This window comes from Leuresthes tenuis, unplaced genomic scaffold (assembly GCF_036924035.1).
Source record: "Leuresthes tenuis unplaced genomic scaffold, fLeuTen1.0.hap1 SCAF_8, whole genome shotgun sequence".
Lineage (NCBI taxonomy): Eukaryota > Metazoa > Chordata > Actinopteri > Atheriniformes > Atherinopsidae > Leuresthes > Leuresthes tenuis.
Genome location: NW_027325362.1, coordinates 10,256,661 through 10,284,450, shown reverse-complemented (window position 1 = coordinate 10,284,450; position 27,790 = coordinate 10,256,661). Strand labels below are relative to the sequence as shown.

The following is a 27,790-nucleotide window of genomic DNA, read 5'->3' as shown; positions in this document are numbered from 1 at the left end:
GTTCATAAATCTGCTAGTAAAACAGCAGACACTTAATCCAACCTAGAAATTCATATCCTCCTTGTCATTGTCCTTGGTTTAGAAGTCAAATGAAAAGTTAATTTAGTTTGATATACCACCCAGCAGAAAGACCGTACCAAAGCTTTGTAATGATAGGGAACCATGAGCACTGTAAGATGGATATAGACCAGCTAAGCAGCAGGACAGGGGATTTACTATGTAGTAAAGCACCTCCATTCATGCGTAGCTTCAGTGACCCAATAGATCACAGCCCTCAGGTTGTCTCATCTCATCTGCACCATCCTGTTACTCCTAAAGAATAGATAGTAGTTTGTGTTCATGTGTGGTACAACAATGAAAGCTCTCGCAGAAATGAGCTCTCATTCTACTGCCGATTTCAGTCTTCAGCTTTCTTTTCCCAGGTACTCTCCACCTGCTGTTCTCTTGAGTCCGAAATGAAGTAAAGCCTTATCGCCTCACTGTCAGGAAGAAATAGAGTAAGAAGACGATGTCATCTCACTTTACTGTTCATTTCACACACAGTGATAGCTGCTGAGCTGCTAAGCTGCGGGTCTGGCAGAAGATATTTCAGAGGGAAGTCTGCTTGTCGACTTGTCTTTCTGCCTCTCAGAATCACTCTGTTCAACAGAATCTGTCTGTCTTTGTCTGTGTATCCCCCTCATTTATTCTCTCCTCTCTTTTCAGCCCGTATTTTTTTCTGGGATTTCTTAGTGGTAATGAAACAAATTAGGATCCATATCACTGAGAAAATCTGTAACATTGTCTGATCTCGTTAGACTTCACTATGTATCAAGTTGAAGGTTTTGCTTCCTGTAATCCAAGTGTTACAATATTGTGGATATTGTTGTTTTTAAAAAACATAATCTTTACAGAATACATATAATCCTGACTTTGGTTGGACTGATTTCCTTACATTTTATCACGTCACGTGACAATTATGGGGTTTTATGCAGACTTCGTACTTGATATTATTGAAGCTCTTGGATATCTAAGCTATTTGCAGCACCTTACTTTGGGGGAGGGGCAGACCCATAGATATGAGAGTCTGACAGATGGCCTGCACTGTTTACTTCTATAACTCTGAATATGTGCCACTCAGTCAGCATCATTCTGTTTATTTTGTGGTACGTTTGATGCTCACCTTGGTCTTTGTACTAGTTTTAGAAATAATACAGTCCAAAATGTTCAGTAAGACAGAGAAAAACTGAAAGCAATTGTTGAGTAATACAGATTTACACACAGATTTGTTTAAACTCAGACAATATCAGGTCATTTTAAGCAGCAGTTCTTTCATGCAGGCCAAGACCATTTGCCTTCAGAAAAATATGCTCTGTTTATGAATGAATCCTATGGCTCGTTTTACCTCACCACCGCAATGCTTTAGTTTGCTTAAGTGCACATAAACGCTTTTAATATACATTAAAGACATTAAAGATATGTTTAAAGTTGAATTTCTTGTTTACTTGTTTTACATCTGCTGATTTAGTGTGCCTTACCTGATATTTACATGAAGTTAATACCTCGGTTTTGCATTTCTGTTGCAGCACTCCAGTAATTATGACTACTGCTATAATATGACAAAAATAGCAGTTGTGTAGTGTGACTTCTCAAAGAAGGCTTAAGTGGAAGAAAGATAAATGATCAAAATGCCATGGACAGATATCTTTCAGTGGCTCGTAATGAGAGAGAAGTTACTCCAAGTGAAAGTGCTTCTGACAGTGTGTGCTGCTTTGTAAAAGTGATCTGCCACTTTGGATATGAATGAAACTTGAAAAGTTATGGGAACTGACTGTGGTAACGCCCCATCACCCCACCCTACCAGTCTCACTGTTAAAGATGTAGACATACAGTCACTACCCCCTTCCCAGGGCAAAGAGGCTTTGGCTGCCCTGCTTGCACATGTTGACCTGATTTTGTTTGTGTAGCTGTGTCTTTTTTGTACTTATACCCATTTGTGTGTATGAAACAGATTAAGTGGTGACATAGCCAGACACTTGTGTGGCAGTGGTGTATTTTGATTGTAAGTACGTGTCCCTGTGTGGGAAAGTAGGGCAGTGGGAGATGTTTTTCTTTTTTTTTTTTTCCAGAATAAGAGACCCACATTGCGACACAATACCCATCCTCCTTCTCTTCAAAAGCTGATTGACTTATTGCTGCAGTGTCTGCGTTTGTGTTCTTGTGACAGTTTGTCAAGAAGTCAACCTTTATTAGTTTAACTGCTTGCTAATACTGCGGACGTGGAAGAGAAGGATATTTTCCGCTTGTGTCTACAGACAGCTCGAAATGCAGAGTTTTCAGACTCCAGCTTGCGTCCTCATGCAGATGGTTTACTTTCTGCTAACCACAACAGCCATCTGGATATTAACAACTTTGAGTTCATGATATTCCAGCTCTTGCCAGATGGATGGAACATGAAGGTGTACAACATACAAATGTACACTTGTCACATGGATGGTTGGAACTGAATGAATCTATTGAGTGAAAAAAATTAGGCTTGTGTTTTCCCTCCATTTGCTTTTAATAATGTATATCTCCCTTTCACTATTCTCTGCGTGCTGGCAACTTTTCCAGCACGGCTTTCCCGTCGTCCCTCAGTTGTGTCATGTGTGAAGCACCTCAAAAATGAAATCTCATTATTTTCTTTTAACTTCTTCCTCTTAGTGAATGTCCTGTTTTTCTCTTTTTATTTAAGACCACTGATTTGACAAAGTCAACCTTCGTGGTTGTCATGTGACCGCATGGCAGCCACAACGTGAACTTACAGTCATGCTGAAAGCCTGTCAGATGAATCCTAAATGCTACTTGCAGTCAAGTCTTTTAAAAGAAGTTAGATCATGTATGAAGAAGACAGATCTATCTTTAGTATTATTACTGGTTACCATTGTACATAATATTATCATTGTTGAGGATGTTTTTATTGTATGTATGACTTTATGCTTTCTGTCAGCCTTTTAATTGACTTTCCTTATTAATGTTTCTGGATGGGCGGGGGAGAAAAAATACTTTGCAACAATAGCTGCTCAAACTGAGATAATAGCATTAGGTCATATAAAAAAGGCAGTGCACAGTACAGCAGGACAGCATGAATTTAGTAGAACTAAAGATGCAACATAGATGTTAATGATAAAATACACAAGATAAACCTATCTTTGTGTAAGTAATAATTCCAAGCTTTTTACAATATAGTTTTTCCATCAAGTACTGAAAAACGTACACATAATGTGTGAGCTTTACTATAGATATTTAAAAACATTTGACATATTATGAAAAACATTTGAAGTTCAGTCATGCACACATACAACTAATCTTCTCTTTTTCTGTCCTTTCTATTCTCTTCCCAGTTGTAAATATTTCCACTCCTCCATGCCTTTGTTGGCATCTAATGGATGAAAAAGCACCCGTTGGGCCTGCCATGGTATCCAGGTTGCCAAAGTTTGGTGGACGCACATCGACTGGTGGCACCAGCGTCCTTTCCAATGGTTCGACACAACCTACTACACCTATCCAGGATAGCAAGACTATAGCCTCAGGAACACGCCCAAATGGTTTGATCCGCCCCTCTCCCCTTTCCCTGAAATGGAAGAGAGATGAGGGGATAAACTCTTCTTGCCCCACATCCCCCACCTCTCCCAGGGATGGAAGTGAAGACCAGGCTCAATCACAGCTTTCCTCATTGGTTAGGGAGATAAAGAATAGCTCTCCAGCAACGCCTAAGATGCGCAGGTCAGGTTCTTTGATGGTGGCTGTCTCCAGCCCCAAAGCCATACCCAAACAATCCTCAAAGACGAGTCCCAAAGTAGGGACCAAGTTAGGCCAAAGTCCGCTGAATGGAGTTTCTAAAATGGGCTATAATGGCTCTAGCATTCCTGCTCGAACAGTGTCAGAGTCACGCCTTGTGCGACCAACGTTAGGCTCCATCTCTCCCAGAAGCAGCTCTCAAGACAGCCTGTCCCAGTCCAATGAGAGTCTGAAGATCATGAACCTGGACAACATGGTGCGTTCGAACAGCTTCACTCACTTCAAACAGATTCCCTCACCCACCAGTGAGCCTATGACACGATCTTTCTCCTTTAATCGAGCTGTGGAGCTAGCTAAGCCTCTGGCCAATACTCAGCTCCGGCCCCCTCGGAGTGGTTTTCTCAAACCTCCTCAGCTGAGCAATGGAAGAATTGGTTTAGGACTAAATGGCAGCCTCGGAGGTTCTGGTTATCTTGGTGGAGGACTAGGGGGACTTCAGCACAGCAGGACTCCTCCAGCAGCATCCTCTCTACCCAACCCTTCCATCCCACCACCACTCGGTACTCCTCGGTCTCTGAGGAAGCCTCTGCTTCCAAGTTCTGTGCTGAACAAGTCATTGGCCAGCAATGGGGGGTCTTTTGGTTACAGACTAGCTCAATCCACACAGGCCAAGCGACAGAAACCTCTTTTTCCAGATGGTGCCAGGAAGGGTATTAGATCTTCAGCAGAGCTGTTAGGTACAACAGGAGACACTGAGCCAACTGGTGAGGCTGGAAAAGCAGACACTCACCATGACAGTGATGAGAACTCTGGAAATGGAGTTGGTAATGGTGGAGAAAGTAGTGAGAGTAGGCAGAGTTCTGGCCAGGCAGCAGGCGAGACCCTAGAAGACATGTCCTTGTCTTCTGTTTCATCGCTAGACATATGCGACACCAGTGAAGAGTGTCTCGATGACTTTGACTGTGTGGGAGATGTCTTCAGTGATGGGGACGTGCCTGATAACAAGAAATCTAGCAGCTCTTGTGAAAGCCCCTTACAGATGTTTGTCAATGAGACTGTGGATTGGGAGTCTGTGAATATGACTGGTAAAAAAATAAATATATGAATAGATAAATAAACTCATAATTTTGACTTTGTTAATTTGTTACATTTATATGACAGTTCTGTGTATCTTCTACAGAACATAAAGAAGATATCCCTCTGCAGGACTCCCAGGTGCCATTGGTGTTGTCCCCAGAGCAGGTTGATGCCCCTCAGGCTTCATTTGTTGAGATGTCACCTTCCAACAGCTCTAGTGGAACCTACATGTGGGACGAAGAGGGTCTTGAGCCCCTTGGGGGGTGTGGAACTCATCCATTAGACAGCTATGATGACTCAGAACTCAACAGTATGGTGAGTCCCATATTCCACTTTGGCAAAATAATGCACAGACACATGTTTTTGTTTATTAGTCCTATAATTTGGTCTTTGCAAAGACAGTTGTCTCTGGCTCCACTTTTTCCTATTCTGGAAAACTGCCCAACTTAATTTCACTTGTGTCAAGAAAGTGATGTAAAAGATCACTCACTTTCTTTCTACCTTTAATATTTTAAAGTATAATTTATCAATTGATGGAAAATTACAGCTACATCTAGTCAGAAGGATCGGCTACTCTAAGTGTGCAGGGGCCATTTACTCCCTTATTACCATGCCAATTCTCTGTGACTGAATTTTGCTAGATGCTGGCTAGTCTGTGACTGGTTGAGGCAATTCTAAGTGGCCACATCTTTGAGCACCCTGATTGTTTGCCTCTGCCAAAAGGCTCTTGAGCTCTCAACTTTTTTGCCTTTTTTCATCTTGTTTTTTGCATTTTTTAGAAAAATGTAAAGGATGGCGAGCAACTTAAACCCTTTAGTGATGATGCGGTTGTTGCAGTAAGGTTAAAAAACTTTAAGAAACACTTAAAGCTGTTATATCTTTAGCTGGTGGAAAGTTTGTTCTGAGATGGCTTGTGTTACTGAAAATTTAGTTTGTTTTCAGGAATATTATTATCTTTACATATGTATACTATATCTACATTTTATGAGTTTGTACATGTTATATTTAGTTTGAATTGATGCTCATTAAACATAGCTGGCTCAAAAGACTTCTGAATATCTCTACCAAAAAAAAATTGGGCTTACATTAAAGTGCAGTATAGGTAATGTTAACCTCAGATGACCTTTTGTCATACATACATATGACATACATACTACACATCCTTCAGCCAAGTAATGGCTGTTAAAAACTTTGCATTTTTTATGCTGTCTAGTTTCATTCTCTCTGTAATTGAATATTTACTCATACTCTGACATATTTAAAAAACGCTTACATCTTCAGTAATTTATTGCACCTTTGGCTATCAACCCATTTTGAATAATTCCAAATCTGTCCCTTGAAATGGAAAATTGATTACTTAAGGCTGAGTGAAGGCTACAGTTGAAAGCAAATTTGTCAGGATTTTCCAGCCGTGAGTTTTTTAGTACTGCTTTGATTCCAAGTCCTCTCTCCCCCTGAAAGAAATGCTGACCTGCCTGCCAACTGTGTGTTAACAGCATCACTGGCCTTACTTTGGTTCTCTGTATTTCTGTACCAGGGCATTTAATCTCAGGAATGCACAAAGACCTTTAAAATGAGCTGGATTAAAAATTATATAACAAGCTTTGTAGGTTAACTTCTTTCATTCTGTGATGTTGACACAGGCTTTAAGGCACTGAAAGTTTGATGTGCTTATCTTTCAACAATGGACTTGTAATAACTATAAAGCAATTAGCAGACAGTGTGTATGTGCATGGGCTGCTTGTATTTGCTCAGTGCTGCGATTAGTAGAAGCACATGCACATGGCTATGTCTATCTGATTAGGAATAATTCACTCTTCAATCTTAAGAGTGTGTATGCTTGAGCACAGTTGTATGGTTGATTTAACTGTCATCATGTGGGAAACCAACATTTGAACAGGTGAAAGATATCTTAATGTCCTTCTAAACTAATCGAAACTATTCAGATAACAATGCTACTCAAGTATTTACAGGAGCACACTAGGGACACCAGGAAGGCATTATTAGATATTTATCAGAGGGTTTTAATTAGTCCAAGAAAAAGATTATTCTACTTTACTGATATGCCATCTAGAACTGACTACAGTCCAAAGCCTAATGTTTTTATTTGATTTTATATCATGTAAAATTGTAATTAGAATAAGTTAATAAAAGGAGTAGAAGCTGGACCGGAGAGGAAAAAAAACCTAGATATCATATTCTGTCTTAAAACTGCCAGTGTGCTGCTAATTTGTTTACCCAGACAATGAGAGCCCCCTGTGGGTATGACTGCAGGCTGTTCCTGCATCAGTAGCAACCATCATTTACACTCCTGGGTGGTGCCGTGAAGTTCAGCACCCCAGAAATCACTGGAGAAATAATTTAATGCAGTAACTTGTCTTTGTTTGGTGCAAATCCGCAGTCAGAGAAGAAGACAGTCCTTGCTGTAAAGTGGGGAAGGTCTGATGAGTAAATAGGAGTTAAAGGAGAAACACAGAGTGAAAAGGAAAAGAGCAGAAGCACAAAGAGGGGAAGAAAAAGAGAGAAAGATGCTGTGGCTGATTGCTGATGTGTGAAGATTAGCTCTATGGGAAATGTGCCTCTGAGATATTTAACTGAGCTATTTGATTAGAGGAAATGAACCCACTTACTGTAATTGGAAGCGGTGGGCTCCCTCCATCCCCACCCCTTTTTTTTTTTTCCTGCCATTCCCCTCCATCTGTTTCATCTGTGTCTCACTTCCCATTCTTCCCTTGTTCATTGAGTAAATAGTTTCCTGTCATGAGCTGAAGAAAGCGACAAATGTAATCCTGTCACAAAGCAGTGTCTGTCCAAAATGATTGGCAGTCCATGGAAATATTCAGCATAAGGTGATGGTAGTTCTAGTTGTGACGCACCTAAGCTTACTGTCAAGATTTCATATGAAATGCTCTTTGCAGCAAGAATTATTTCTTCTTTGCAAAAAGAGCCAATTTTATTGACACATAAAAACACAAGTCATTCGATGATGGCTTATGTATCTGAATCCTGTTTTTCATGTTTCTTACTTGTATCTTACCTGTTCAGTCACATATCTCGACTGCGGTTGCTTTTTCAGGCCACTTGGAGGCACTGTGCATCCTTAAGATTGCACAACGTCGATGTGCTTGAAAGTGTTTCTGGTTTGTGTGTCTTTTTACCGTGTTAATTTGTGGCTTTGTCTGTATTCATAAACCTCAGTGCAAAATCAAGGAGTGGGCTACCTGAGCTTATAATGACATTCCTGTGATTTGCCATGCTGATGAGCACAATTCCAGCTTTACTAAACTAGCAATGAAATTGAGGGCCACATCTCGCAATCACTGCATGTTTTTTTTAGGCCTCAGCTCAATGTATGAGCAGCAACAGCAGAACTGGACACATTCTGTGCTTAAACTTTTGAAAGTTTTTGAGCTGATGAGATTACTTATTGAACTTTTGTTCAGCACCAATGACGAATTATGATTGTGTTGGTTTGGAGCACATCGACTCAGTTCTGGATACATTAGCAACAGCCGGAAAAGTAATAATATTGTTTAAATATTGTCGAGCAGATGATAGTTATGATTTGATATGGTAAACCTATATATTTGGCCTTTCATCTACACACAAACACAGCCTTTATCAACTGAAAACAAACCTTTTGAAAATCTCCCTCTAGGGTGAAGATAATCAGAAACTGTTTTCAGACTTGCTGTGTAGATGTGGAAAACTTAAAATTTAGTGCAAGTAATGTCAGAGTGTGCACTATTCTTCCCATGAGGCAGTTCCTCTGTTTGGGAAGACAGAGTTGCACATAATAATCTACATTATAATCTTCCATAAAACATAAAAAGCTTGCCTGTTAATTTGTCAAGCGTTTGACAGTGCCTCAAGTTAGTTTTTTTGTTTTAATATGAATGTAGTCTTTTCTTTTTTTTATATAATATTTTCATTTAAGGAAAAAAGAGGAAAATCCAGTTTCCAACAAAGTACCTGTGTGGATTAAGCCTGAAGGTCTGCTGATTTCATTAATCATGCACCTTGTCAAGTTTCTCATTTGCCTTAGAATTTCTCCTCTTGGAGTCTTATCATTTTTATCCTGTCTATGGTCACCTCCTGTCTCGGGTTAAAAAAATAAATGTCTCCAGCTGTTGTATAATACTTTGGTTTCCCCAATTGGACTTTTATCAAAGCTGCAGAAGTGCTGCCATCTCTCATCCTTATTGTATTTATCTTGTCTCTAATTTTTGGCTTTTATGGAGCCAGACATTTATCAAACATGCTGCCAGTGCTGCCAGTTATGCTGTTACAGTAAATGCTTAAAGCTAACCTGCTTTTGTCTGTTGTGTTGACTGACAGTGAGCAACCTTTTAAGGTAAAACTCAGAGTGCACCTCCAGTGATATCATTCAAAGCCCATCATTGGTAGCAGCTGGGTAGAATGAAGGTAAAAAATGGCAGCAGCTTGGCAAGATAAATCCAAAATGGCTTTCACAGGCAAAATTAGATAAAAAAAGAATAGATTAGATTAAATGAATATATGGACTTTAACCTTTCCTGGCATTGCTGTGATTTGCTGTCCACACAGTGCATCTGTTAAGATTCAGCAGAGCATTAGCCTGTTCATGCTGACAGTAAATGTTTCAGAGGAAAAATTGAATAAGAATGGTGAAACTTGATTACTGTACTCAAACTAGAATCTCGTTTGAGTCTGGATTTCCTGGTAACTACTTTTTAGGTAGTGGATGTCCACCAGTCAGCAACACCATTATAACCACTGTCAGTTCAGGTGATTAACAGAGATCACTGAGTTACATCAAGCATACTGCTGGAAAGTCCCACCCTCACCCCCAATCAATCAATGGAATAAGTGACTCATTGTGTTTCTGTTTTTGATATAATAGCCTTTCAAGATAAATCACTCATGCGTACGTGAGTAGCTTGTATAGTACTCCTAAAACCCACTGAGAATTCTTCTTTGGGCAATTCTTCCAGTATACAGAAAAGTAGAAAGCGTTTGATCAGCAGATAACATTCAATTTTTTTGTGGAAGCTTGGCCTGCATCATATTACGTATGAATAAACCACATTGAATATTATATTAAATAAGATAGATATATAATTAAAAAAAAAGACATTCATCCTTGTTGAACAGAGCTGTTGCTAATTACTTAATGTACACACTGCAGACTATGATCATCTTTTCTACCACAAGTGCAAAGAGTTTCCTGAGTTGAAACTGTCTGTTTGTTTTAAATCTTAAAGGTTTTTTTTTTTATTTGTTACCAAGGTTGTTTCTGTTATGTCAGTAGATGTGTGCCTTTTTACAGTTACACACAGGATATTCAGTGTGGCACAGATAGTACATTGTTATTCTGTCAACAATACATGCATCTTTCGTGTCAAACAAAATGGGAAAAAAGATCAATCTTGGTTAAACATACTGCTGATTCAAGGGTTTTCCAACTCTGTTTTGCTCTTCTACAGCTGTCATCACTCATTTAACAGTCTCTCTCAGTGGGCCTCCTTTGCACTGCCTGTGTCTGTCCCTGATTGTTTGCCTGTGCATAGCAAAACAACGGAAATAAAAAATATTGTTATTTTTAGTAGTATCAGTGTTCCCATGACAAATGTGAACGATTCAAATGAGAAATATCTCCTCTCTAAACCCTTAATCATCTATAAATCTATATATCCCAACAACGTTTCACCCGCTGTGTTTTAAATTCGCCCTGTGGGTTGCTGGGGATCCAAGAAGGCTCACACAGACAACTTCAGTTCTGTGAACTGGTGAAATATCTCTTGTTTTATGCTTTCCCACTTGATGAAATTAGATTGGATCAGCCAGGGAGATGCTTTACACCCTTGTGATTGGTATTTCCACTAAGAAGCTGTAATTATTTATTTTGCTGTCCACAGCTGCCTTTATGATGAAAGGGTCTTATTTGAAATGGCTTTCAGAGCAGTTCTTATAGCTGTCCACTTTTCTAGCAGTAACGTGTGAGCGTTAGCTCTGCTCCTCAGACTTATTTTGTGTGTTTTTTGTTATTATAGCAACACACATACACACACACATCTGCGAGCAGCCAGAGCCTGTTTATCAAGTGTGAAATTCTGCAGTTCAGTGGGTGCATCCTTACACGCAGGGGGTTACATTGGGCCAGAGTCCACCAGAATTATTTTTCTTCAACTCAAAATGTGTACCACAGCATTACTAATTCACTTACGAATGTTGAAATTTGCTTTCAGGGTTTCTGATGCTGAACATGGAATGTCACTATCCTTTCCTTGCCTTTATTAAACTGCAGCAGTCTTCACACTGAGTAGGAAATCTTTTGGTGTGCCATTGTTATCTTTTGCAGTTTTATGAACTGAAATGATTTTTTTCAAGCAAATTTGCTGTTTCGAAACTACAACTTTTGAGAACATTGCATTTGTTCAAGGAATGAATTTCTCTTTTAAGCAAAAGTTCAAATATAGTTTCTTCGTGGAGAATCGCTTTGTTATTTTTCTGGTACTCAGTATTTTCTGAAACATCATTTAAATGCAAATGATGATTGCTACATCTGTGAAAACAAAAACAACATCTTGAAAGTCAAGCTGCACTCTTTCTCTTTACAGAAACGGTGACTTTTACTATTGATAGTTTACATCTACAGGATACTATCAGGATACTGTTTTCAATACAATCAAGACATGGCCGATTTCTACCATGTACAGTCAATGCATATGATGTCATCAGACTGCAATCAAGTTTTCAAGTCAATCAAGTCTTTGCTTTGAGCAGCTAAAAGATAGCTGTCAATTCAAGTGCTCAAGGTTTTTCTAGAATCTAGATAGAAGAGTGATGTTGGTGAATACCCTCTATATTACTCTGTATTGCTCACCATTGCTTACAGGTGATTCAGTATGGTGTGTGTCTTAGCTCTGCTTGTCAGGATCACTTGACACAAACACTACTTTGTTCCAACAGCAACATATCCGGCTCAGTAGACTTGTGGGATCTTGTGGGAATCAGTGCAGATATACAGAGGGCATCTAATCCTTGAAATGCTGCGCCTGAAAATCCAGTTGTTGATATTTTTACTGAAAAGTCTATGGGATCCACATTGTGCTTTTATTATCTGCTTTATGATTTGCTTTGACACTGAGAATGAAATGTTTATAATTTATTGACGTTGTTTAGTTGCTGTCCTAAATCACTCACTACTCATTATATAGAGAACTTCATAGTAAGCTTGCCATTCATTAGCGCTGACTGTATGTGTATAGTGAGATTTTATATATTTTAGTGTTCTTAAAGTATCCAGTAACACACTGAAAAGTAGTGTATGATCAATTAGAACTAACCCAGCAAATGTATGCTATGATTTACTGTGCCAAAGAAAAAGGGCTGACAATTAAGTAGACCCAGAGCAGCACCAAAACATATCATATCAATGTAAGTCACTCCTTTTTTTTTCTGTATGAATAACAAATTAACATTGTGCATATTATAAGAGCATGAAGTTTTGTTTTCCCCTTTAACTGCAGGCCAGAGACAAATACGCATGATGTGTTATGAAAATAATGTGTTGAATGCAATATTTATGTGAACAGAGCAAAACAGCAGAACACAAACGGCTCAAGTCATTAAGTATTTATGTATTCAGGGGAAAAAGCTGAAATACACTTAATAGAACACAAAAATGCATACCTGCGTTGACCTCCTGCGTTAAATTGTGGGACAGCAGCCACATCATTTATGGTGCAGAGAAAATATGCAGAGTATTGTCCAAAAGTGTTGTTATTACAGTTATTATTTGGATGTTTTGATATGCATCCAGAGTCTATAGGAGCATGAAAATAGATCAGTTTTATGAAAACTACCAGTAATTCAAAAGATATAGAATGAAAAACTATACCCCTAAGTGAGACTACTAATGTTACATGAGAGATGCATATCAGTGGCGCCAACACCTTGACCCTCAGAGCTTTGTTCCTTTGTCGGAGGTTTAGAAAAAACAATTGCAAACACAAAACCGTCCTACTGTTTACTTTTAATTCTCCAACAGCAAAAGTCACCTTTAAGAAACCGTGCGATTACCAAAAGCGACCAAAACCAAATATGGTTTTGAGGGAAATGCAAATCTCCCTGACTAATAATCACACCATCACAAAAGCTTCATGTACACCCAGGTCCCAAATGGTGAATCGCAAAATGCACAACAGCTGAACACACACAAGCAACTCAATTACATTTCTGAGAGCAGGCACAGGCCAAGCACCGGCGACCTGTCATCACATACAGTTGATTGTTAATTTATTATTAATATTAAATTGAAACACCAGCTCATTAACACATGTCAACTTTTAATTACAGAAACAGATATTATATAGATTTGAGGTAAAAGTGCATGATGAACTTGATAAGTTAAGCACTAATTGAGCATAACAACCGTTTTCCCAAATAAACTTTAACACAACTTTAAGAGTGGATGCAGCAATCAGAAAAACAGCAGCAAGGTGGTCTATGAGATTTATTATAACTTATCATCTAATGATAGCATTACTTGAACACTGGTGGAGGCTGTCTTGGATAAACTTTTTAAATGGATCAAAACCCATACTTCCAAGAGGCAAACAATACCAAGAGGAAAGCTTTTGTGCTTTAGTAATCCTGTTATTTTGGAGAGCAACTGGAGTTGAAATGCTTCACAAAAGCCTTGATTTTCTGCACCAAATTCAGCTTGGTGTTGGTCTTCTCGTGAAAAGTTAATCATTGAGAACTGCATTGCTCATAAGTTGGCAACAATGTCCATTCTTTTTCTGCTGTCATCATGAGTAATGGGCTACCTGGCTATTCTCTGGAGTTGTTCTCTAGCTAAAACATACACTGGAAAACCTTCATGTAGCCTGTGATTTGTGGTCCTACAGCAGGCGGACCTTGTCTTATATTTTGTGATTACACAGTAAGCCTTTATAGGAAAATACATCGTAATTTCTAATAGATCCCTGGTTGCTTTACTATTTTTTTTTTTTAGCACTCTGCATCTCTACAGAGGGCCAACCAATCACAGAGCTAAACACATTTTGTTGCCTTCTTAGCAACACAGAGCTGGAAAGATTATGATTGGATGACAAACCCGCTTCTTTTATTGAACCCTTCACATTCACAGACCGAATGGACCCATTGAAGGGGTTTGTGTCATCAGTAACATTTGGTTAATTTAAAATCAAGTATATGAAATTGATTGGAACTGAGAATTGTAAAATACATTAAACCCTCTCTGAGACTCTGACTGTTCGCCTCCACTTGATGCTCTCTGACTTGCGCTCACTTTCTTAAAATGACATGCTTACACAAATACAGAAGTAGTTTAGCATACATTTCTCTGTAAAGTAAGTGGCCTTCAAAAATCATGAGCTTATGCGCAAGTTTGCCCAAGACATTTTGTTAGAAAGTGATAGAGTTACTGGGTTGAATATAGCCGCCTTCTTTATGTGAGTCGAAATGATAGTGAAGGACAATAATGACTATGCAACACTCCTCCCATGGAACATATTGATTTCCCACTCTTTTCTACAGCTGAAACTTGTGTTTGAAGGTATTGGTGTGAGCACCCACGTGTGTGTGCATATTTTATAAAATTTTCTGATTGAACTGAAGATGAGCTGCCCTTCTTAGCTATTTTCCCTGATTGTGTGACATGGTGCTAATCTACATTCTTTACACAAAAACCCAGTGTCTACCAGATGTACTCAAAAAACACTTTCAAAGAAGACAGTGGCTAGTTTTGTGAGTCTGTTATTCGGGTTGTTTGAGTGTTCATTGGCAAACTCGATGAGCTTTAGCCTCAAAATTTAGCCACTGACGGTTTTGATCAGTTTATGATCCAGTCATATTTGTTGAAGATTCGGTCGATGTTGTGTTGAGAGTGGAGAGAGTGTGCCATGAAATAGACTGAGGTGGAGGACCTTCGCATAGAGTTAGTTGTGCTGCAGGATTTGTTTTGGGTTTTGTACACTATGCACGGCATGTGTCAGGGAAATCCGCTACAACAGCTACTAAGCTAACATGGCTGTTCAGATGCAGCTTGATTGATTTCACTGTTTAATCTGAAAGTCCCCAAATGAAGTAATTCGTATTATTCATTATTCAGAAAAACATTTTTTAAAGTCTTCACGATAGAGGGAATTTCAATAACTCCTACTCAGCTCAGCAATAATAATAATAATAATGATGTGATGTTTTATCGCCACACACAGACCAAAATTTAATTTAGTTCAGTTTAATTTACTTACTTACTATATTGCACCACTTCACAACAGAAGTCTTGTAAGGACATTTAACAGAGATGTCTGGTTCATTATTTTTTGCATTTAATTTTTGCTTGATTTGACTATAGAGACAAACTTAACAATTTTATATTGACTACACTGCCTTTATTGAACATTCTCTACATTTACTGGGGGAAAAACTACTTTCTCTCCTGGATGTTTGTCATTATGATCTCTCTGCAATTAATCGAAGGTCCGTGTGTGTGCAAGAGAAGGATTCCCCTCACTGTGTGAAGACTTGGGGGAGCTGTTCAGGGTGCAATTGATTTATCAGTGCACTTACCTGGTGTCCTGCCATGGTGAAATGGATTATTCTCCTCTGCAGGATTGCTGAGGTTCAGGCACTGGAGCTCAAATTGGGATCAAATGTTAAATGAAAAAATACAGTCTGGATTACGGATACAATTATTGTGGTTTTCTAAGCAGATTAAAATTTTTCAAGTCAAGTTTGACTTGACCCTCAGATTCGTGTTGACTCACAGCCAGCTGCACTAGAACCTGAATGATTTTTATCTGCTGAGCGCAGAAAACTATGTGTGTCCGTATTATTTAAAAAATGGTGTTGTTTGTGCTTTCTAAAATGTTAAACTTTAAAGTTTGTTTGTTAGGGTGTGTGACTCTGATGATGTTTTTGTTTTTGCTGTGTGATCAGCTGATCATGGCTGGGGATTCTGAGAGCCAGATGAAATTGATCACCAGCCGATAGATCAGTGCATCTCTAATTTGAATATGTCCAACAATTATGGTATTATGACAAGCAATTTGACAATATCGTGCAGTTAATTGTTTACAGAGCACAATAAATCTATATATTCTATATAAACACCATATGGATACACATGGATATATGAGGAGATCCATGAAAGGGTAAAACCAGTTATTAGACTGATCACAAAATGTGTATTTACTGCTATTAATCTAAGTCAGTATTTAGAACATATTGAGCCTGTGACGATGTGTAAACAAGATGCATTTTAGCAAAATCTTTTAAGATCGAACTAATGCATCAGAGTTATGAGGTTAGGAGGAAGAGAGCAACAGGGTGGAGGTGAACGGTGAAGATGGTGAAGATGACCAGAGGACATCAGAAGATGAAACGGGTTGATTTCTTTACGGACTACAAAAAAAGAAACAAACATTCCACCCATGTCTTTTCACATGCTGGCAGCATGTGAAAGACTACAGAAGCATTTCCAGTTCCATCATTATTATTTCGTTGTTAAGTCTGAAACACGGAGCACCAGACAGTTATTGTGCAACGCGGGAGATACTCAATAATGACTAATTTTATGCTTGTGTCTTCTAGTCGAAGCTTGTCAATTAAGTTTTGTAAAGCGCAAAAAAAATAAAAAATTCTTGAAAAATAAGCTTTGAACTATTGATTATTTTCAGTGCTTTTGGGTGTGCTTTGAAATATTTGGTACACGGCAGCACAGCAGTCAGACTAGCTTCAAATTCTGAGGCTGTTATGAGAAGTGTTTTTGTTAGGTTTTCAAAGTGTTATTGGTTGATAATTGGTTGATATTTTTCTGAAAGCCTGTTCTAATTTTGTCTTGATGTATGGAAGAACAGCATCCTTTGTTGTGCTGTTGAAAAGGGGCGGGACATCTTTAAACTGCTTTACAGAAGAAATTAATTGATATGGCCAATTAAATACCGGATTAAATGACAAGTCACTCAAAAATATGCGTGCAAGGCTCTATTAATTGCAGGCAAAGATTGCATCTCTATTTATGCTTTTTTTGTGTGTCATGTATTACTTTTGTCTTTGTGGAGTTTGTCTTGAGCAAAGCACTGTGCCCAGAAGCAAAAATCGTTGAATGACTAATGAGTCACAGTAAATGTATTATGCTATCGAATGCTGTATAATGAAATTTGTGTTGCCTGCAATTTTGGTGGTTCTCAGGATATCCTGAACAACCTGGAGCCCTCGGGACCTGGAGATTTAGATGATAATGACCTCATGCTGGATGTGGATCTCCCAGAGGATGGCTTGCATGGTCAGTACACACACTCACACACAGTTCTTCATGCACTTGCAGCTATCCCATATAAGATTTAAACGGATGAGGTCCTAATACTTAAGTTTCATGGACTGGAGGTTGTCCATTATTTCTGCAAGAGAGCCTACCTCGAGCAAAACTGTTTCTATCATAATTGTAAATTAATGAATTACCAAGGTCTCCCCTTTCCGTTTCCTGTGAAATCCTTCTATGGGATATAAAGGCTTGAACAAATTAAATCCTGTTTTTCCTTGGGTGAAGATTTTGCCTCTGCAACATCTATTAAATTTCTTTAATGGATAATTTAGCTAACTCCAGATTTTCAAAAAGTGTATTAAACTAACTTAAAACAATTTTCAGCCAGCTATCTGGCTTTGTTTATATGAGCAGATGCCTACAAGAGTGTGATGTCCAAAGACAGACTTTCCCATGACAAGTGTAGCGTGATATTGGGATGAGTACTGCAAAAGCTTATTTATTTTATTTTAGTTATTATTCATACACTACACCATTCTGTCTAGATATTATATCTATATAATCAAAGTTTTCTGTCACCCATTTTCACTTCTCAAATGTCATAAAGTGTCAGTCTTATTAAAATGGAGTAAAATAGCTTCTTTGTAGGTCTTAAAGGTAATTCTGTAACATTATTAACATGTAATAATAGTGTTGACATCATTACGGCTTCTTGAGGTCATGTGATATTGTGTTGTGGGTGAGACGGGGAGAGGGGGGGGGGTTGAAGACTGACCTCTCCTGTCAAGAAATATAATGAATTCTTGGAAGTAAATTTTCCCTTGTCAGTCTTGAAGCCAATTCTCTCATAGTACCATTTATTTCTAATGGGTTTAATGCACTAGTTTGCTGCAAATGTCTCTGTCTCTTTGAATTTACAAACAAGGCTCCCTTCAGCACCTGAAAATGCAGTGAACCGAGTACGTAAATCTGCCGTCAAGTAGAGGCATAAAAATGGGCACCGGCACACACCACTTTATTGAATACACTTTATACACAGCTCTACCCTTTTAAAACCTACTGTACCTTTATCAAGTCCACGATGGTCAGCTTTTAAACTGCAAAGTTATTTTTAAGGCTTTAAATGTTTTCTGCTCAAACCAAAGGTTAATTTTTTATGATATTGTAAACATTTGAGCAGGTTAGGTTTCATCTCACATTACAATTAGGCAAGCACACTAAATAACTGGCCTGTTGTCATCACCTACTTGATATGGGTTTGGATTCCTTAGATTTGACATTGATCTGTTTTTTGTCCTTTCAGTTGGTAGTTTATGGCCGTCCAAATGAATGGAAAAATGTAAGTGAGCAGATAAGGACAAATATAGATTTACTTGCAATTTTTGTTCAGATCGTGGTTAAACTTCCAAAATTCTGGATCAAATCATTTTTGTTAAAGAGTAACAGTCGCTAACAATTAATGACATCCAGCAGTCAAGTTGGAGACAGCAACCATCTCAAATGCCATCAACCTGCTATTTACCAAAGGACTCCATCTGTATATTACCTGTCAAGGAGAAAATGGGCAACTTTGGTACTACACCGAAGACCTTAGTGTTTCATCAACAGTTATCTGGAAAAAGCCGTTTGTTCTTGTATTTTGCCTTTGCCTACTTCGAATTTTCTTCTTCTCTTTGTCTTTACGCTTCTTTGATGAAGTTGATTCGCATGCCATTCCTGTTCTGGAATTATGTAATAAGAATGACCCCACATTCCTCAAATGTATAACCTCAAACTTCTCACAAAACAGCAGCCACAACAGCTAATCCCACTAATACTTCTTCTTCGTCGACCCTCTGAAAAGTACTCTTCTTCTATGCTTCGTTTATGGTGGTAATATGGCTTCTGTGGAGGGAGCAGCTACACAAATTGATATACAATGTTTTTTTCTAAGTTTATGAAAACAGAAGAAATGATTTAGCTACTCATTCACCAGAAACTTAGCTGGACATACTGTACTTCATAAACTTTCAAGCAAGTATGGTGTCTGTAAACAGGGATGCCCTTGTTGCTGAGAAAGGAAGATGAAGTGAGGGAGAGGAATGTTCCCTCTAGAGGAATGTGGACTGTCATCCCTTCCTACTCCTTTTCGGGTAGGAGCTTTATTTATAGCTTTCTGTCATGGGTAGTGTTAATGTCACAAGAGGCAGAGTGAAAGCAAGGCACACTGAAGCCTCCAGTTAGACCCAGCCCACAGGGCAGGCCCTGAGATGTGGCAGTCGGAAGGGTGTTTCTCCTAAAGACACCCTGACTCTGCCACAAAACAGGAAGAAGGAAAGGGGAGAGGAGAATAGCGGGAGACTCGTATAGTGTTTTCATCCAGCTGCCAGTGTCCCATGACAGGAGAGGGGCCACAGTTTCCCCCTCTCAGCTGCTGACTTCCTTGCTTGGACATGAACCAGTCACCTCAGTTGCTCTCACACCAGCACCACCACAGTCCTCTCTCCCCAGCTCCTGTTCCTAGGGAGTTCCCAGAAAAACAAGGCTGTCAACAAAGACAGGGCCAGGCAGGCTGCGAGCTGGGCTGACTTTCTCTTTGGCCCTTTAACAACTCATCAGCTGACCAGACAAGGAGTCGTCTCTCTCCACTGTCCGTCTGAGTTTCTTATGGACCTTTTGCAGTTGGAACATATTTTATTTGTATTACTTCAGAGGACTTTTTCTGAGCTGAAAACAAGTCACTGGAGCACCTAAGGTTCCTGGAATGTAACAGGGTCATATGAAGCGGACTGTGCTACTGCGTTATGTGGTGACTCGCAGGGTAAAGTATTTTAACTATAACTGCTGAATTCAGTTGATTGGGTCTTTCAGTCTTTTTCTGCTTTTCCCCCTTTTTTTTCAATTCTAGTATTCAAGTGTCTTGGGTATAGAAAGTCAAGGGCCCTTTTGATTTCCTGGGGATCATGCTGTGTTAGTTGCCAATTTTGTTGCAGTCATGGTTCATTTCACAGTTCTATGCTACTGAATGTCCCCAAATACTGTGTCTCTTTACATTGCCTCTTTGAAAATTAATTGGCCTGTCACTGTGTGTGAGCAAATGTTTGCTTTGGATGGTGGTAACGATTGATTAAAAAAAGAGAGAATGAATTTAATCAGATCATGATTTTTATGCGTTACAGGTTAAGAACAAAGAAGAGCCAAATCTGACTTGTGTATGCTACGTTTCTTATCTTTTGTCATGGCACTATCAACAGAAGTATTATTCTCTGTATTTACATTACATTGCTTTCAGAAAATATCTCTTAACATTTTAAATCACATTTAATTTTAGGACAGAAGTAGTTTATATGCTCTTTCCTCTCACTTGCTGCCTCTTTGTTTCTGACATGTGTTGAAGGCTTTACTGTTGCTCCACATTTTTTTTTATACAGACTTTAACAGAATGTCCCATAATGAGCGTACAGAGCGGGCTAGTCGACAGGGACAGCGGCGTAAACAGCAACGCTGGAGTGGACCAGATCACTTCCACAATGATGGCAGGTTGGTCAGGCTTGCGAGTTGCTAAAAAGAAGTCAACAGTAGAAAAAAGTCAAAGAAATAGTACACAAAATAGGCAATATCATCCACGTTTTCTGTCTGTCTGAAGCTTTTTGACTGTTGGTTCTTTCTTAGGGTCCATGTCTTCCAACATTACGAAGGTCTGAAAGCTTCGAGGACCTCTTCACGGCCCCTCCAATCCGAAGGCCGCCAACATGACTGCAGACCAATGCTGGATGAAATCACACTGGAACACATGACTCAGGATTGCAACTTACTTAAGAATCAGCTGCTCAGACTCAAGACATTATTACAGGTTTGAGCCACAATTACAGAGTGATGTGAATAGTTTAGAAAATGGTATTCTTGCATGTACCAGAGTTGAGAGAACTCAGTGCCCCTTATGTCCTTTGTTATTTTTCTAATGCATCACCCTGAATACACAGTTAACAGGCAGATCTTGTCTGCATGCTGTTTACTGTTAGGATTATAGATTTGAGCTGCTCTTTTTTTCTGTTAAACACAGCTTTGTATCAGTTTGCCAGAGAGCTAGTTTGAATAATCTTCTGAAGTGTGTCGGGGCACATTGTATCTTTGTGTTCAGGTGTGCACCATGAACAACATGAAAAGTATTTTCTGACTAAACTAAAGTGGGCTCTGACTGATAATGTATTAAAGACTGAAGGATGTTCTCACACATTTTTTGGTAAGAGACAGTCTGTTACTTAATGACCGTACATTTGTTTACACATGTTTACTTGCATGTGTATTTATCTACATACATACTGTAAGTGTATTATACATACATTCTGCCAATGAGAGGAAAAAAATAGGATGACCTGGTAGAGAGAAAATAAAAACTAAAAGCTTATAAAAATTTGCACTTAAATGTGAGATGAACACATGAAACCTGCAGTATAGAAAAACTCTGAACCGCTGTAGAACTGTATAGATATCAGCCCTTTACCCTGCACATTCCATCGAACAAAATTATCTTAAATGTATTGACTCAGTTTAGCCAAACAAATATCTCCTTGAGATATATTGAGCATATTTGCTGCAATTCGGTAAAACTTGAGGCCTCATGAGGAAGAATTTGTATTTTAGCCGAAAACTGACTTTCTTTCTAATTAGGTGTGTGTGCTTTTTTTTGAATATATGATATTGAACTCAAGGCATAAACTGCAAAACAAATCTCTTCTTGGTGAATACTAATTTATCTTTCATCCATTGCACTAACAGTCAGACAAATGAGTCTAGCTCACCTCTTTTAACACCTCTAATTGGATAATTCTATGTAACTTTTATGAGCATCAGGTGGAATATAGGGGTGAAATAAAATTTCTATCCTAGGCAGCTGAGCATTAGTAGGAGTTATACTGAATGCACTTTAGTGACTTCTGGCAATGAAAAAAAACCCACTATTTCCAGCCTTTGACTGACATCTGACATTTAAATTTGAATTTTAATGGATTATTCTTTAACTGTAATAACAAGCAGTGGAAGCAAACGATGAAACCTTCACTTGTTGAATATATGTAAATAGAAATATACTTAAATTGATGCACGTATTTTACTCACACTGTGAGGGCATTTTTCTGGATTCACTAGAAAAATAATATATTGAATGCGCAATGACTTACTGTGACTCCGGTATATAACACTGGTTGCTGACAGTTCAGGGTCAGTGGAATGTATGTGCAAAAGAGTAAAATTCCTTCACCGTAGTGAAATATTGCTCTTGAGGCATGCCTAAGGCAATTGATTCAGCTCACTGTGTATTCTGCATCTGTGTGTGTTTTGTTTGTTTCCAGCTTGAGGAAACCGATTCTCCAGCAGATGTTTCTGAGGAGTCTGAAGACACGGCATCACAGGTAAGAAACTTTGCGTTAGGTTTATAGTGGTGTTTACTGGAGATGCTATATATATCATTGTCCCACATTACTGCAGCTTACTTTTTGTGTGTGCTTTCAGTTGGAGGCATTGATTAAAGAAGTGCAGGTGCTCAGAGAGGAGTTGAGGAGTCGAGACCAGACTATTGCACAGCTCACTTTGCAGTGTCAACAGCTGCAGCAACATCAGCGGGAACAAATGGTGAGTTTGTTTGGATAAGAACTGCACAGTATATTTCATGTTGAATATGCTTATAATGTAACCATTGGACTTAATTTTTTTTTTAATTAAAGCTCAAATTCCCTGTAAAATGTTGATTGACAATTCAGTGATATGCAGATCTTTTTAATACAAATTTGATTTAAAATTGCATGAAGCTAACATATGAAATAGACAACTAAATAAAACACCTAACTCATTAGTGTAAATAAGGGAGGGGTTCACCATGAGTGTTCATATAGTTCAGTGTTTCTCAATTCCAGTCCTCATGACCCCCACCGCCCTGCATGTTTTCGATGTTTCCCTCCTCCACCACACCTGATTCAAATGAATGGCTCCTTATCAGGCCACTGCAGAGCTTGATGACGAGCTGATCATTTGAATTGAGAATTGAGGCATCGAGAAACACTGATATAGTTAAACAATTTAAAGATCATATCTCTCAACATAAAATTGCAAATAATTTTAGGATATTATTATATATAGCAGCATTTTGAGAATCCAGAAATAGCTCCAGGGGCAAGACTAAAAATCGCATTGAATGGAAGAGATTTTGTGACAATTTTACAGTGACTGCATTGTGTCAGGAACCCTTATGAGAACCTTTATCAGTGAGCACAGGTCATTGCCACATCCATAAATGCAAGTTAAAACAAACAAACAAAAAAATACAAGAACCGCCACCATCCATTTGTATTATATTGCCCTTTGCTGAGGTGAGTACATATATTAGAAATGCCCTTAAAGAAAGTGTTTGTGACTCTGTGTTGCCTTGCCAGAATGTTTATTTGCAGTTGTGAGTTTAGGGAACATAGTCTTTTTTTTATGATACAATGTACATTTAGTCCCCATTTTGCTTTTGTGTAGCTTCTCTTCTCTCAGTTCAGCTCGTTGATCTAAGATCTTTCTGGAGATCTCAGTTAACGTGTCTGCTGCTGCTTAATGTACTGTTTTCACCAATTCAATGTTAATTCGATTTTACAAGAAGAATTTGTGAAACGCCAGAAATGCCATGCGACAGGTTGATAATGTATGGATGTTCTCACTCTTTAGCTTTATTGTGGTAAGATAAGACCTACTATAATACTGTTCATCGTGGGTGGGAACGCAGCTTCTGATGGGTATTTTTTTTGTAATCCTACATGCTCTTCAGTGTGTTATTTGTGCCAACAACGTCCATGCTGTTTCATCTTGACTTGCTCCGCCTCCACTTTTCCCTTGTTAGCCAAAAAAATGTATGCCTAGTTGACACTATTCAAATCCCTGCCATATTGAGAAATGCCAAAATGTCAAAGAAAAGTCTGTCCACCAGCTTAGCAGCCGCATACTATCCGTCCAATTAGAATTAACACCCACCTACACCACAATCTTCAGATAGCCCAATATTGTTGCACCCTTATACCCAACAAGCAAGGAGAGAGTAAGCCAGGACATGTTTTCAGATCTGTGGCTGACTTTAATGAGTAAAGAGGTTGTAAGAGTGAAAGTGTAGTGAGAATATAAGATGGAACTAGTGATTCTTATTCCACTGACTCTGTGCTAGAGCATCTTGTTGAAATCCAGACTTTGAACAAATCACAAGATGTTACATCCTCTCTTGCTCTACTGTCTATGAAGTACAGCAATAAAGAATAACAAGAAAAAAGGACTACAGACAGGATTTAACAAACATATGATAACATATAAGGCTTAGATAAGTTTAATTAGCTGACCTACCCTACAGTCAACTTTGTGATTTAATAGTAATTGGAGAACAATTGGTTTGAGGTCTGTAAAGACCTACTGTTAATGTTTATCTGAAATTACACAGCCAGAGACTACTGAAGCTGCTGTTTGTCCCTGAAATTGGTTTAAAGACAATATTAACTTTGGCTAAGGGTTAAGTACACAGATGGAAGTGAAGTGTTTGCAACTGCTCAGAGACTGAGGTGGGAAACAGCTGAATTTAGCATTATGGAGTAATGAGAAAAACAACAAAGGAGCTGTGTGTGACACTCCAGTGTGTGTATTTTGAGGGCTGAGAAAAGAACATTGGAAAGAAAGGTACACATTAAAGACTGAGACTTGATTAGTCAGGCCTACCTGACAGAAGCAGCTTTGGATGCTGCTTCATCCAGAGTTGGAGCAGACTGTTTCTGTTCTCACAAAAAATAGTCTATATAAGTTTTCCTGATGTCTATTTACATGATGATTGAGATATTCCATTCCAGAAATGGATTGATCTGAAAACTGAAGTAAGAAAAAGGTCAACCCAAGTGAACTGTATATAATATTGGATGAACATGAGGGATGAAACCGATGGGGTTGAAATTCATGTTATAGAGTTTAATTTTCTGCAGTATTACAATTAGATTGTGATGAGATCTTTTTCTTTTTCTTACAAACCAGACTGTATTTAATTTGGATTACATGCATTCTAAATAAGACAGATTACATGCTGCTTGAAATTTCTGTTCTTGTATATCGTCATGGGCAGTTCTGTCCTTCTTGATGTTTTTTCATTTCTCGTAAACATATTTTAAGATTGTTTGGACTAAAGCAAGTAACTTGAGTTTCATGCAATGGAGATTGCTGTGCTGTGGAGCATTTGTCTTTGATGTTTGGAGAATAGGATTGGTTTTACACTTAGCCACTTCCTATTTAAAATGGCTTCTGATGTTGAAAATGAATTTCCTGGTGAGGGTTTAGAACCAACACATTAAGTTAGACAATGTGCAGGGGTTCATTCTGGTCCCCTACAATAATTTTGTGTTCTAACATATAATCATAACTATTATTCAGCTTTTAATCAATTTAGAATCACCAATTAACCTAGCGTGAATGACTTTGTACTGTGGGAGGAAGCTGGGAGAGTACCCGCACATGCACAGGGAGAGCATTTATTCCTCACACAGAAAGGCTCCACGCTAGATTTGAGCTGAAACCATCTTCCTGTGAGGTGACAGCCCCATGTTATAATATGAAATATTTTATGTTAAAATGGCTTATTTATTTCATTATTGACAATATTATTTTTTTGTTTGTGAATTTGTAATATTGTGAAAACATGTCATCACATGAATGCCATTTTTCTGTCTTTCTTTCTGTTCTGGTTTTGATCATTGCTTCGTTCCTACCTTACCTTCCTTCCTTCCTTCCTTCCTTCCTTCCTTCCTTCCTAGCCTTATCAGGGACGACAGGTCAGGTGTCAGTGCCACCACCAGAGGGCTCCCTCCTCACTAAGACAAAATGACCGACAGATGGACAAACGGATACTGCACCACTATGACAAGGCTACCCAGACATACTGGAGACCACCAAACCATGCTGTAAGTCCAGACATTACTAATTTCACTTCAGTATTGTTTATATAGTCCCAGTTCACACACACAAAAAAGCACTTTATGCAAAACCATTCCCAACTCCCAACAGTTTTACTTTGAGTGATTGTTTGGCTGCATTTTTTTCCAGTGACTCAAGCAAAACAATATTTTTCAGAAACATTTATCAGGTGCAGTAAACATTGGCAAGGGACCACACAGGTGACTAACTGCAAGTGTACAATGTGGTGATCTGCTGTGCACTTTTCCAGTGGTGCACAACTGGAAAGAGCGTTAAATCGCTGTACCATGTCCTCTCCATGGAATACAGTTTATCAGACTGCCAGTGTGGTTGTCACGCTGTCTTCCACTCCTAACACTCAGATCTCACAGAACATGGAGGCTGGCGTTCATGTTGAAGTGATGGAGAAAGACAGAGAGAGATTTAAGGGAGTAATGAAGCAGGCAGAGAGCAGGAGTAAGATGAAAAATTGATAGATACGTCTTCCATGTTTACGGAATCATGCTACAATAGCATGCAGTGTGGCAGCCAGTTATTGATTTCATAGCGGGAGTGCCACAGGCAGCATGCCTACTAAACACTCTCCTAATTGACCTGCTCTTGGCTAAAAGGGCGACACGGACACACACAAAGCAGGCGGATGTAAGCATTGTCACGAGATTCCACTGAGAAAATTCATTAAAAAAAATTGTATCATAAAGGTTCTCGGCTATTTTCTCAATTGGATCGTATTTGATAAATGTATATTTTGCTGTATCACATACAGACGACTGGTGAAAAATAAAGGACAAAACCAGCAAGCTCACGAACGACGTTAGGTCCCTGCTTGCTGCAAGAACATATGGTTTAACTGTTGCCATGGCAACCATCAAAGCAGAGCTCCACTGGATGGGAATCATCTCTGTGGTGGGAGCATCTATCTTTGACCTGTAATGCCTGGTGCACAATAGTGCAGTAAAACACATTCAGATTGCTTCCCTGCTTTTGCCTCTAGTCTTTATGTTGCTGTTTTTAGATATTGCTTCATTCACATCATCCATTCTTCCCTCCTTCAATCTACATTACTGTGTCATCACCAGAGTACAGACCATTTGCTGGACTCTGTTTTACTGCACTGTTGAGATAAATGAATTATATTAATAACGTTTTATTTTTCCGAGCATGCAGTTGCACTAAAAGCCTAGCTGGGAACTTTTGTTGCGGTTTTTGATGACTTAAAAGAAGAGAACATTTTTGATTGAAAGTATTTGCCATGATTGTATATAATAATCCATTTTCTATACCGACAGTCCGTTAATCGGGTAGCGGGTGGGCTGGAGCCTATCCCAGCAGTCATCGGGCGAAAGGCGGGGTACACCCTGGACAGGTCGCCAGTCCATCACAGGGCCACATAGAGACAAACGAGATGTATATAATAATAATAATAATAATAATAATAATAATAATAATAATAATAATAATAATAAATGGATACATAAATGAATAAATTTGAGGGGAAAAAAGTCAGCAGTCGCTGTTAAAAAGCCTTATGGCTGTTGGGACAAAGGACCTCCTGAACCTCTCTGTCCTGCAGCACAGTGAGATGAGCCTCACTGCAGCTGCTCCTCTGTCCTGCCAGAATGCTGTGGAGGGGATGTTTATTGAGCTCTAAAACAGAATATAATTTCCTCCACATCTGTTGCTCCCTCACAGCACTGAAGAGGGTCCAGCCTTCTGCCTACATCAGAA

At 38.8% G+C, this 27,790-nt stretch overlaps 1 protein-coding gene across 3 annotated transcripts in view; it reads left to right on the top strand.

The window, feature by feature from the left end:
- ccser2a (coiled-coil serine-rich protein 2a) overlaps positions 1-27,790 on the top strand; it is a 49,824-nt gene that overhangs the window by 9,206 nt on the left and 12,828 nt on the right. For all 3 annotated transcript variants that reach the window (XM_072390779.1, XM_072390781.1, XM_072390780.1), the window contains exons 2-9: positions 3,363-4,844; positions 4,940-5,151; positions 17,041-17,134; positions 20,524-20,632; positions 20,765-20,945; positions 22,444-22,503; positions 22,604-22,723; positions 25,903-26,049. In XM_072390779.1, coding sequence (XP_072246880.1) covers positions 3,404-4,844; positions 4,940-5,151; positions 17,041-17,134; positions 20,524-20,632; positions 20,765-20,945; positions 22,444-22,503; positions 22,604-22,723; positions 25,903-26,049 — 2,364 coding nt within the window. In that variant the 5' untranslated portion in view covers positions 3,363-3,403. The remainder of the gene's footprint in view (positions 1-3,362; positions 4,845-4,939; positions 5,152-17,040; positions 17,135-20,523; positions 20,633-20,764; positions 20,946-22,443; positions 22,504-22,603; positions 22,724-25,902; positions 26,050-27,790) is intronic.